Source organism: Symphalangus syndactylus, chromosome 3, assembly GCF_028878055.3.
Source record: "Symphalangus syndactylus isolate Jambi chromosome 3, NHGRI_mSymSyn1-v2.1_pri, whole genome shotgun sequence".
Classification (NCBI taxonomy): domain Eukaryota; kingdom Metazoa; phylum Chordata; class Mammalia; order Primates; family Hylobatidae; genus Symphalangus; species Symphalangus syndactylus.
The window spans coordinates 52,701,203-52,713,805 of NC_072425.2; the positions used below are offsets into that span (position 1 = coordinate 52,701,203).

General features: G+C 39.3%; 1 protein-coding gene across 14 annotated transcripts in view; it reads left to right on the forward strand.

The window, feature by feature from the left end:
* SPTLC1 (serine palmitoyltransferase long chain base subunit 1) overlaps window positions 1-12,603 on the forward strand; it is an 82,698-nt gene that overhangs the window by 51,008 nt on the left and 19,087 nt on the right. For 13 of the 14 annotated variants that reach the window (XM_055271962.2, XM_055271960.2, XM_055271963.2 and 10 more), the window contains 3 exons: window positions 3,000-3,129; window positions 6,844-6,933; window positions 12,282-12,389. In XM_055271962.2, coding sequence (XP_055127937.1) covers window positions 3,000-3,129; window positions 6,844-6,933; window positions 12,282-12,389 — 328 coding nt within the window. Of the gene's footprint in view, window positions 1-2,999; window positions 3,130-6,843; window positions 6,934-11,857; window positions 12,043-12,281; window positions 12,390-12,603 lie in introns of those variants that run through there. The other variant, XM_055271969.2, reaches the window with a different exon arrangement.

A 12,603-nucleotide genomic window follows, 5' to 3' on the forward strand; every position in this document is an offset into this window, starting at 1 on the left:
TTCTTCTCTGTTTCTGATAATTTCCACTTTTTGTGTATGTGCTGCCAAAGCAAACACTCTGATAATTTTCTTTCTTCCAAAGTTTACTTTGTCAGATACCCTTTTTGTTATTTTTTGTATTACATAGTTGTGTGTATATATCTGTATTTTTTACTACCTATTTTATTATATTTGTAGTGAGTTTCTTACAGACAGCATATAGTTGGGTCATGCTATTTAATTTATTCTACCTGCCTGTCTTTAAATAATATATTTGTACATTTACATTTAATGTAATTATTGATATAGCAGAGTTTGAGTCTGTTAAAACAAAGTCTGCCATTTCGCTTTTTGTTTCTTGTTTGTTCACTCTACTTTGTGTTTCTCTATTTTCTCTTTTCTGCCTTTCTGTGGGCTAATTGAACATGTTTTTAGAATTTACTGTTTCTTTGTATAGCTTTTTTTAGTCATTACTCTGAGTGTTACATTACACATACATTATAATAGACTACTGGTGTCATCATTGTACCAATTCAAGTGTAGAAACTTTTGCCTTCCTTTACATTGCTTTATTTGCCTCGTTTACATTACAATTGTTTTAAATATTTCCTGTACATACAGTGAGAACCACATCAGTGTTGTAATTTTTGCTTTAACTGTCCAAAATAATGTAGAAAACTCCAGAGGAGAAAAAAAGCCTAGTGTATTTGCCCATATTTTTTACTTACTGTGCTCCTTCCTCCTTCCTGATAATTTAACAGTCTTCTTTTATGGCTTTTTTTCCTGTTTAGAGGGCTTCCTCTGGCCATTTCTTTAGGGCAGGTCTGCTAGTGACAAATATTCTTCATTTTTCTTAACTGAGAATGTCTTGATTTCACCTTCATTCCTAAAGGATATTTTAGCTGGTTATAGGATTCTGGGTTGACAGTTATTTTCTTTCAGCATTAGAAACACATTGTGATGGTTTTTTTCTGGTGTCTGGTTTCTGATGAAAAACCTCCCGTCATTCAAATTGTTTTTCTGTACGTATGAGGTGTCATTTTTCTCTGGCTGCTTTCAAGATTTTTTTTGTCATTTGTTTTCAGAAGTTATCTGTCATGTGCCTTGGCAACTATTTGTTTGCGTTTGCCCGTATAGATTTTGCTCAGCTTCTTTAATCTGTAGATTTAAACCACTTGACAAATTTGGGAAGTTTTTAGCCATTATTTATTTGAATACCTTTTTAGCTCCCCGCCTCTTTCTCTTCTTCTGGAATTCCAATGACACAAATGTTAACGTCTTTTATTATAATCCCATGGGTCCCCGAGACTCTGTTCATTTCTTTCTAGTCTATTTTCTTTCTGTTGTGCTCAGTGAAAAATTTCTTTTTTCTTTTTTCTTTTTTTTTCTTTCTTTTTTTTTTTTTTTGAGACAGAGTCTCGCTCTGTCACCCAGGCTGGAGTGCAGTGGCGCGATGTTGACTCACTGCAAACTCCGCCTCTCGGGTTCACACCATTCTCCTGCCTCAGCCTCCTGAGTAACTGGGACTACAGGCACCCACCACCACGCCCAGCTAATTTTTTTTTTTTTTTTTTTTTTTTTTTTTTTTTTTAGTAGAGATGGGGTTTCACCATGTCAGCCAGGATGGTCTCGATCTCCTGACCTCATGATCCACCCGCCTCAGCCTCCCAAAGTGCTGGGATTACAGGCGTGGGCCACTGCACCTGGCTGTCAGTGAATAACTTCTATTGCTTGTCTCAGTTCACTGATCCTTCCTCTGCCTCCATTCTGCTGCTGAACCCATCCGCTAAGCTTCTTATTTTAGTAATTTGGTTTTTCAGTTCTGCTATCTCTGTAGGACTCTTGTTTGTATCTTCCATTTCATCACTGAGGCTTTTTATTATTTCATTTGCTTCAGGTGTCTTCATGGTGGCTCACGAAAATATTTTTTATCGTGGCTACTCCAAAATTATTGTAAGATAATCTTGATATCTCTGTCATCTCACTGTTGGCGTTTGTTGTTTCATTCTACTTGATATCTTCTGGTTCTTGATATAAGGGATATTTGATGGAAACCTAGACACTTTCATATTATGCTGCTGTAGTCCATGTCTAGTTTAAGCCATCTCTTTTATTTGGCTTTCTCTGACATGGTTCCAACAGGGGAAGGGGCTGGGGGACTGCTGCCTCATACTGCCAGGAGGAGGAACAATTCAGGGGCCCTACTCGGCCTCCACTGACATCATTGGGGGTTTCTTTGTTGCTGCTGGGTGATGGTAATAGTCCTGACTCTCCACTCGCCCTCCTATGACACTGCCCAGGAGGAGATGGGGAGGGTGCCCACTACTCCCAAGTGCAGGTGGAAGTTAGGACTCTCCATATGTTCTTTGCTGACACCACAGTGGGGGTGGAGGGGGTCCACTTGTTACCAACTGATAGGAATAAAAGGCTCAGCTTCCTACTTGGCCTTCCCTGACACCACCTTAGGAGGGGTGTCGCCTCGTTACAGCCCCTCGAGGGTCAAAGTCTAGGTTCCCTGCTCAGCCTTTGCTGACATGGATGGGGCTGGGTACCCCTCATTTTTTTCTGTGGTGTTTGGCTACAGTAGAATAGTCATTATCTAAAAGTTTTCTGTCTAGCCGGGCTACCAGTATTACTTCTCAGGGCAAAATAATGGCAGAGTAATGTGGCAGTCAAATCAGAGATGCCACTGATGGTGAGGCACACCAGTATTTTATGTTTCTTAGAAAAGTATGTGAATAAACTGATATGTCATCCATAGTAAGATGCATGCTGATTTCAGAGAGATTAATATATAGTGAGAGTGCGCTTCTTGGAATAGATTAAATATGGTAGTTATGTGAAAAGGACTCATGGATGAAGAGCAAACAATGATATTTAAATATTCAAACGTGTTTTATTTATTTGCTATGCTCATGTTAACAATCAGTGATTGGTCAGCTTACAAAAACAAGCATTCCTTTTTGAGAATGTTGACGAGACCCTTTAAACCCAATTTGGTGGATCTCTTTTCCTTGCAGAGATAGAGCTGCCTGCTTTGCTATTCAGAAAGGATTACAGGCATCCCGTAGTGACATTAAGTTATTTAAGCATAATGACATGGCTGACCTCGAGCGACTACTAAAAGAACAAGAGATCGAAGATCAAAAGGTATGATTCTTTTGAAGAAAATTACACAGTTCTTTTGTACTTTCTAACCAGCTAAATTATATATGAAATGGTAATTTGTCATGAAAACTTGCCTGTGGATCACATTTGGATATTAAGATGTTCCTGCTTATTAAATGTACTTCGTGTCAGAGAGCCAAGTCTGATTGTAATTGCCTTGTCATTGCTGTAATTACATATAGCAAATTGGAGGGAGGTAATCCAAGCAGCTTTCTAAGAGATCAAGAGAGGCTGTAAAACAGTATGTGCTTAGTGAGGCGGGGAGATGTCTACTCATAGCTGGGCATAAGGACACCAAAACTTACTAGGCCTTTAATGGCATGTACCTAGCAAATTCAGAATAGGCTTATTCATTCCAGAATAAATCATGTATCAATTACATGAGGAAAGAATGGCAGCAAGCTTATTATATTAATATATGAACAAAGTGAAGCCCTTTCTCCCCACCCCACCTGTATCCTGCTCTGAGTAGCAGCTGCTGCCTGTGGGAAATGACTGCCCCTAACGTGGTCTCCATCCAGCTTGCAGCCCTGTTTTCAGCTCTTTCCTCTCAAGAACCTAACATAACCCCAGGTGATGGTGGTTTGGAAGTAGCTCCTTGGTGTTCTGATTAGAGTGAAACAGAGGAAGTGTGTTCAGAGCATCCTCGTTAAAATTATAATTTATTTTCCCCTGATGACATGGGTAAGTAAAGTAGCACAGGTCTGTGGTTCCGAGCAGGGCACCATGATGTGTGTCTTCATCTCAGACACAGTTTCAAGTGGACTTTGCCAGTGCAACTCATTCATAACTAGAATAAATGATAAAAATGCTCATCACATTTCTTAATTTTGTGTATTTTGTGTTAATTTTCAATTTTCCAAATATTTGCATTATTCATTTAGGATTCTGTCATCTTTGTTTAGGTGTCAGCCTAAGTGCATCACTTCATGAATATACATATTCTCATGATGACTGTGCATGATCTTGCCATTTTATACTAAATCTGCTGTAGGCTAACGTTTCACATTTACACAATTTAGAAAAATCTATAGGCAAAATCTGAAAACAGCCCATTCCACTGGTTAATTTATTTCTACAAAGTATAAAAAGATGTTTCTTATGATGATGCAGTAATAGAAAGCTAGTCTGTATTCAGTAATAGAACTGCAGTCTGCTGCCATTTGTTTTGCCAAGTTAGTGTTGTATAAATTTGGAAAACATCAGATTCATGTTTTGTATGTGCTCTTTTTCTCCAAGGTCTGTAAGCCTTAGAACTTTTTTTTAAATGAGCAACAAGAAGTAAAATTAAATATCTTGAAATTTATTTCCGCTTTATAATTTTTACTTTTTTACTAATTTATATTTTTCTTGCTGAGAGCAGGCTTTCTAAGTAACTGTACATTTTGGTTTTTAGAAATATTCATTTTCAATTTCATTTTCACATAAATAATCTGGTCGTTAACACTTTGAATGTTTTCTTTGTCCATTTCCCAAGTGCTATGGTTCATGAATTGTTTTTTATCCGCTTTCCTACAGGGTTCCCGTAATGGTCAGTGGATATGAACAGTAGTTCATAAAAGGAATACACCTAACTATGAAGAAGGGAAAAATAGCCTGGCCTCACTAATAATTAAGGAAATTAGGCTAGGAGTTTTGCCTGTTAAATTAGGGCATGTTTTTAATAGTAATAGTCAGTGCCAACACAGGTGTGGTGAGACAAGGAGTGTTCCTGTGACACTGGAAAGAGTTTAAATTGGCACTGCCTTTCCAGAAGGCAAATGGGCAGATACATTCCAGGATCCAAGTAATTCCATGCCCTTTGACCCATTCCTGTGGTGCTGTCTTTAAAAACTTATGAGAAATGATGTCACATATTGAAGGATATTCATATTGTGATACGAAAAAGCAAATGAGGGAAACAACTAAATCCAACATTAGGGAAATAAGTAGTTTATGGTACAGTCACAGGCAGAACGTCTCCGTTAAAATCATGTAATCCGAAATAATTTAGAAATGCTCATAGCATAATGTTTTTAAAATCAGGTCCTAAAACTACAGTAAAATCCTGATTCTGAACAAAATAATTTATATGTTTATACAAGAAAGACAAAAATTATCACCATATGGTATGATTAGCTAATTTATTTAATTGTTTTTTGTACTTTTCCATTTCCCAAGAATCCTACGTTGAATATTTTTAAATCTAAGAAAATGTTTTTCCTTAAAGACAGGCAGAGAGAGGTAGCATGCCCTGTGTAGAAATTAGGGTGGCATCTCTTCATCAATCACTTCTAACATATTGCTAGCTCCCCAGCTTTGAGTTGTGAGTTGACAGAGTAAAGATGATTGAGCAACATCAGTGATGTATACTTTTTATTCCTCAACGAACTTTTTTTTTTAGTGCTACTGCTGTGGGTTGTAAAATGCCCCTTAAAGCATTGCTCTGATACTTTCTAATTCTGATCATTTCTAATTGTCCATTGGAGCAGAAGCTTAGAGGCAAGAAACCTCTGAGTAAGAAGGTAATGGCAAACTCTATCTGTGGATCTCAGTATTTTTTGTAGTCCCACACACCTGAACCATGTACAATTTCATACATGTGAGGGACTTATTAGTGACTTGCTCTGAGCAGAGTGTGTGAAGGTGTGTGTTTTTTGAAAAGAAGATCTCTGCCGGGCGCGGTGGCTCAAACCTATAATCCCAGCAGTTTGAGAGGCCGAGGTCAGTAATCAAGAGGTCAGGAGTTCAAGACCAGCCTGGCCAACATGGTGAAACCCCATCTCTACTAAAAATACAAAAATTAGTTGGGCGTGGTGGCGGGTGCCTGTAATCCCAGCTACTCGGGAGGTGCTTGAACCCTGGAGGCGGAGGTTGCAGTGAGCAGAGACGGCGCCACTGCACTCCCACCTGGGTGACAGTGACACTCTGTCTCAAAAAAAAGAAAAGGAGACCTCTCTACCCCACCACCTGGGAACATCATTGGACAAGCTCATAGTCAAATTTTGCTTGATCCGATAATAGATCAGTGGGGAGTGAGGAGAGAACAGGGTTGCCCCTTTTTTTGGGAGGTGAAGGAAAACGGTTTGAGTTTTTTAACTTTTTGTTATGGAAAAATGCCAACATACAAGAAGGAAACACAGTGGTATAGTGAAGCCCCCTGTACCCTTCTCCCAGCTTTGTTATCAGCATTACGTCATTCTTGTGCCATCTGTTCCTCACCCCGTCTTCGTGATGATGACCTTCATTATAGTTGTTTTGGGTAAAATCGACAGACATTGAACCACATGAATGCAGCCATACAATTTTGACCAGTGATTATACCCATGTAACCCAGGAATGTCAGCCCCCATTATGATGTAAAACATTCCCATTTCTTTAGAAAGTCCCTTAGGCCCCTTCCCAGTTGGAGGTTTGGAGGGTTTTGTTTGTGTTTTAATATTCTCAGAGTGCCTAATTAGTTCGTGTGTGTGTGTGTGTGTGTGTGTGTGTGTGTGTGTGGTCACCTAGCTAATGCTGTGAGCTGAAAAACATGTCTGAGAGAAGCTAGCACTGTTGTTCATCTCAAAATAACCCATCACAAACACTGAGCTTTCAATTCATTCAGAATATTTTTTTAGGAATAAATCTTGTAAGGTGAAAGTGCTGGGGAATATGTAACAGATCTTGTCCTTAGAGTTACTGAAATGTAAGATGTCTGCTTTTTCTCTTTTAAAGAATCCTCGCAAGGCTCGTGTAACTCGGCGTTTCATTGTAGTCGAAGGATTGTATATGAATACTGGAACTATTTGTCCTCTTCCAGAATTGGTAAGCAACCATGTTCAGCCGTAATTTTAATATTTGGACTATTTGACAGATGTGCCTTTTGTTTATGACCGCTTTTAGCGCATAACGTCTGCGTTGCTTTGCACATTAGGCCTCATAAGCGTATTTTGCTCAGATCAGGGAAAAAACACAACACTGAATGCCAGTGCTGGGCTTCAAAGAGTAATCAAGACTGCTCTGTTGCCCAGGCTGGAGTGCAGTGGTGTGAACACAGCTCACTGCAGCCTTACCCTCCTGGGCTCAAGTGATCCTTCCACCTTAGCTTTCTGAGTTAGCTGGGACTACAGGCACTTGCCACCACACCTGGCTGATCTTTCCCTTTTTTGTGGAGTAGGGGTCTCACTGCGTTACCCAGGCTGTTCTCAAACTCTTGGGCTCAAGCGATCCTCCTGCCTCAGCCTGCCAAAGTGCTGGTATTACAGGTATGAGCCACCACACCTGGCCAAAACTTAGCTTTAGCTTTTTTTTTCCTTTTTCTTTTTTTTTTCCGAGACAGAGTCTTGCCCTGTCGCCAGGCTGGAGTGCAGTGGCGCCATCTGGGCTCACTGCAACCTCCGCCCCCGGGTTCAAGCAGTTCTCCTGCCTCAGCCTCCCCGGTAGCTGGAACTATAGGCGTGTGCAACCACCCCCAGCTAATTTTTGTGTTTTTAGTAGAGATGGAGTTTCACCATGTCGGCTAGGATGGTCTCAATCTCTTGACCTCGTGATCCGCCCGCCTGGGCCTCCCAAAATGCTGGGATTACAGGCATGAGCCCCTGCGTCGGCCATACGTAGCTTTTAAGATCCAGCTTTATTTAGGTGAAATCAACGTATAAAATACACCTACTTTAAGGGTAAAGTTTGATAAGTTTTGACAGATGTATACACATCTCTATCACCACAGCCATCACCACCACAGTCAAGATACATAACGTTTTTATGTAAGACAATGTTTGTCCAGAAAGCAAACTTTATCCAGAAAGCTTCCTGATGCCTCTTGGTAGTGAGTACCCATGTTGGCCCCAGACAGCCATTAATCTACTTTCTATTCCTGTAGATTAGTTTTACCTTTTGTAGAATTGCATATGAATGAAAGCATAGCTTGCTTTTTTGTTTTTTTGTTTTTTTGTTTTTTTTTGTTTTTTGTTTTTTTGTTTGAGATGGAGTTTCACTTTCGTTGCCCAGGCTGGAGTGCAATGGCATGATCTCGGCTCACCACAACCTCTGGCTTCTGGGTTCAAGCGATTCTCCTGCCTCAGCCTCCCAGGTAGCTGGGATTACAAGCATGTGCCACCACACCCGGCTAATTTTGTATTTTTAGTAGAGACGAGGTTTCTCCATGTTGGTCAGGCTGGTCTTGAACTCCCGACCTCAGGTGATCCGCCCTCCTTGGCCTCCCAAAGTGCTGGGATTCCAGGTGTGAGCCACCACGCACGGCCAAAACTTAGCTTTTTAATAGTGAAAGCAACATAACTGTTTTTAGAAACCATGACCATTGAGATTTCCTTTATTGAGGTGAAATTCACATAACACAAAATTAACCAATTTAAATTGTACAGGACAGTGACATTTGTTACATTTACCATGTGTGCAACCATCAACTCTAGGTCAAAAACCTTTTCATGACTCGCAAAGAAGACCTCAAACCCATTAAACAGTCACTCCCCATTTTCTTCTCCCCCTAGCTCCCAGCAACCACCAATCTGCTTTCTGTCTCTATGGATTTACCTTTTCTGGTTATTTCCTATAAATGGCATCATATAATATATGACCTTTTCTTTCTGGCTTCATTCACTTAATGTTTTTAAAGTTCATTAACATCATATACCACGTATCAGTATTTCGTACCTTTTTAATGCTAAGTTATGGTCCATTGCATGGATAATACCACGTTTTGTTTTATATATTCATCCACAGATGGATATTTGGGTTCTTTCTACCTTTTTGCTATTGCGAATAGTGCTGTTGTGAACATTTGTGTACAGGTATTTGTTTGAATTCCTGTTTTCAGTTCTTTTATGTATATATCTAGGAGGGTAATTGCTGGATTATATGGTAATTCTGTGTTTAACTTCATAAGGAACTGACATACTGTTTTCCACAGTGATTGCACCATTTTACATTCCCGTCAGCTGTGTACCAGGGTTACAGTTTCTCTACATCTTTGTCAGCACTTACATTTTCTAGGGTTTTTTGTTGGTTTGTTTAGCCACCCCAGTGAGCATGCGGTAGTATCTCACTGTCGTTTTGATCTGTGTTTCCCAAATGGCTAATGATGCCTCTTTTCTTGTTTGTTTGTTTGTTTGGCCATGCGTATATCTTTGGAGACATATCTATTCAGGTGCTTTGCCCATTTTTTAAATTGGGTTGTTTGTCTTTTGTTTTTAAAAGAATTCCTTGTATATTCTGGATACTAGATGTTTATCAGATGCATGATTTGCAAATATTTTCTCCTATTTTGTGGGGGTTTGATTCATTTATTTGATACTGTCCTTTGACACACAGTTTTTAAAAATTTTGATGATGTCCAATTTATGTGTTTTGTCATTGCTTGTGCTTTTGTGTTTTATTTTAAAATCTTTGTTTAATCTGGCCGGGCATGGTGGCTCACGCCTGTAATCCCAGCACTTTGGGAGGCCGAGGCGGGTGAATCATTTGAGGTCAGGAGTTCGAGACCAGCCTGGCCAACATGGTAAAACCCCGTCTCTACTAAAAATACAAAAAAATTAGCCGGGTGTGGTGGTACACGCCTGTAATCCCAGCTACTCGGGAGGCTGAGGCAGGAGAATTGCTTGAACTCGGGATGTGGAGGTTGCAGTGAGCCGAGATCACGCCAGTGCGCTCCAGCCTGGGCAACAGAGCGAGACTCCATCTCAAAAAAAAAAAAAAAAAATCTTTGTTTAATCCAAAATTATCAAGATTTACTGCTATGTTTCCCCCTAAGAGTTTATAGTTTTCAGTCTTACATTTAGGTCTGTAGTTCATTTCAGTTCATTTTTGCATATGCGATGATGAAGAGGTCCAATTTTATTCTTTCACAAGTGGTTATCCAGTTTTGCCTGCATCATTTGTTGAATGTTTCCCCATTGACTGGTCTTGGCACCCTTGTTGAAATTAATTGACCATAGATGTATGGGTTGATTTCTAGACTCTATTCTGTTTCATTCTTCTATATATCTGTCCTTACGCCAGTACCACACTGTGTCAATTATTGTAGCTTTGTAGTGAGTTTTGAAATCAGGACATGTGAGTTCAACTTTGTTCCTTTTCAAAATTATTTTAGCTGTTTGGGGTCTCTTGAAATTCCATTTGAATTTTAGGATTAGCTTTTCCATTTCTGTAAAAAGTATTGTTGGGATTTTGGTGGGGATTGCATTGAATATGTAGTCACTTTGGGAAGTATTACCATCTTAATGATATTAAGTCTTCCAGTCCGTGAACTTGGGATTTTTCCATCTATTTAGATATTTCCTTCAGCAATGTTTTGTGGTTTTTAGTATACACGTCCTGCACCTCTTTGGTTAAATTTATCACTAAGTATTTGATTTTTTTATTCTACTATAAATGGAATTGTTTCCTTAATTTCCTTTTTAGATTGTTTACTGCTAGTTTATAGAAATACAACAGATATTTGTGTATTGCTTTTGCATAATGTAACTTCTGCTGAATTTGTTAGCTCAAATAGCACTTTTGTGGATCTTATTCTATGTATAAGATTACACCATCTGTGAATAGAGATAATTTTACTTGTTTCTTTTCAATTTGGATGCCTTTTATCTTTCTTGCCTGATTGCCCTGGCTGGGACCTCGACTACAGTGTTGACTAGAGGTGGTGAAAATGAGCATCTGTGTCTTGTTCCTGATCTTAAAAGGAAAGCTTTCAGTCTTCTACCATTGGGTGTGATGTTAGCTGCGAGTTTTTTGTAATAACCTTTTATCAGGTTGAGGAGGTTCCTTCCCATTTTTAATTTATTGAGTGTTTTATCATGAGAGGTTCTTGGATTTTGTCAATTTTTTTCCTGCATTTATTGGGATGATCATGTGGGGTTTTTCCCCCTACATTCTTCTAATGTGTATGTAATACATATTTGATTTTTCCATGTTGAACCACCCTTGCATTCGGCCATTGAGATTTTAATCTAGGAGTCTATTAATTTAATAAGGATTCAAAATAAGGGTTCCATATGTTATTTTTAAGTGTTTTCACTATTTCTGAGGAAATCTAAATATATTTTAAGTATCAATAGAAGAGACGTATTTGTTTTCTTCTTTCTGTTTTTGTAAGAGTGTCAGCGGTTGATAGAATAATGGGAGGGAGGTGGTGAACCAGAAGGTACTAGGACGTATATTATAGGGCTACAGTAATGAAGCAGTGCTGATGGGCAGATACGAAACTAAAGATGAAGTATAGGAACAGCTCAAGTGTAGATAAGCACTGAAGCTGGGCATGGTGGCTCACACCTTTAATCCCAACACTTTGGGTGGCGGAGGTAGGAGAATCACTGGAGCCCAGGAGGTCAAGGCTGCAGTGAGCCATGATCCTGCCACTGCACTCCAGCCTGGGTGGCAGAGCAAGACTCTGTCTCAAAAAAAAAAAAAAAAAATCAGTATTGTGCTGTCTGTTGTTAAGTTGAATCATTTTAGACCATCTAAAAAGGACAGTTGATTCTCATCATTCACCCTACTTATATTCTATAAAGTTGCCATGAACACTGGAATAAGAAATACTAAACTATTGCTGCTAGGGCAAATAATAGGGTTAGGTTCCTCTGCGCCTCTGGTTACAACATTTTCATCAACCAGTTGACACAAAACTTGCTTTATGTGTATTTTTGTTTAAAGGTGTCTTATTTAATGTCTGTTGATTCATTGCACAACAACTCATGCCTGAACAAAGCTTCTCTAACACACAAATTTTCTCCATAAGGGACATCACAGCACTAGGAGTAACAGACGGCACTTTAGCATGACACTTGGGGGCCACTCTAAATAGCAAAATCACCAACAAAAAGCACAGAAGTCCAAAAAAGTGGCAATAAATAGGCCATGAAAAGGGTACTTGTTCACAGGATCAGAGCTGAAACAGTTGCCTGTTCACCCTCACCTGGGAAAACACGTGTCAGGTAATTCAAATTCTTCACTGCTCTGCACATGCACATATCTGTGATGACAGGAAAAAAGTATTGATTTGGAGGTTGCAAATAAATTTTAATGAGTAGATGAATTTGCACATATAGAATTCACAAGTATTGAGAGTTAGCTGTACATACTTTTTAATCTTAATTTTTTTCTTCATAATACGTTCTATATGGTGCTAATCATTAGTATTTTAACCTTTATATAACACTTAGGTTAAGTTAAAATACAAATACAAAGCAAGAATCTTCCTGGAGGAAAGCCTTTCATTTGGAGTCCTAGGAGAGCATGGCCGAGGAGTCACTGAACACTATGGAATCAAGGTAAGTTCCCCTTGTTTAAGAACGTTTCCCCTCTTATAGGAGACATGTAGTTCCATTCTGCTAGGCATATATTTTTATAGGCACAAGACAGCGCGCCTTATCAGTTTGAAGGGTCACGAAACTTTGGTGTCTGTCACCTCAGTGAGCCCAGGATGAATCTAGTCAGCCAGACCAGGGAACCCCATCTTCCTTCTGAACTTATAAACTCGGAGTG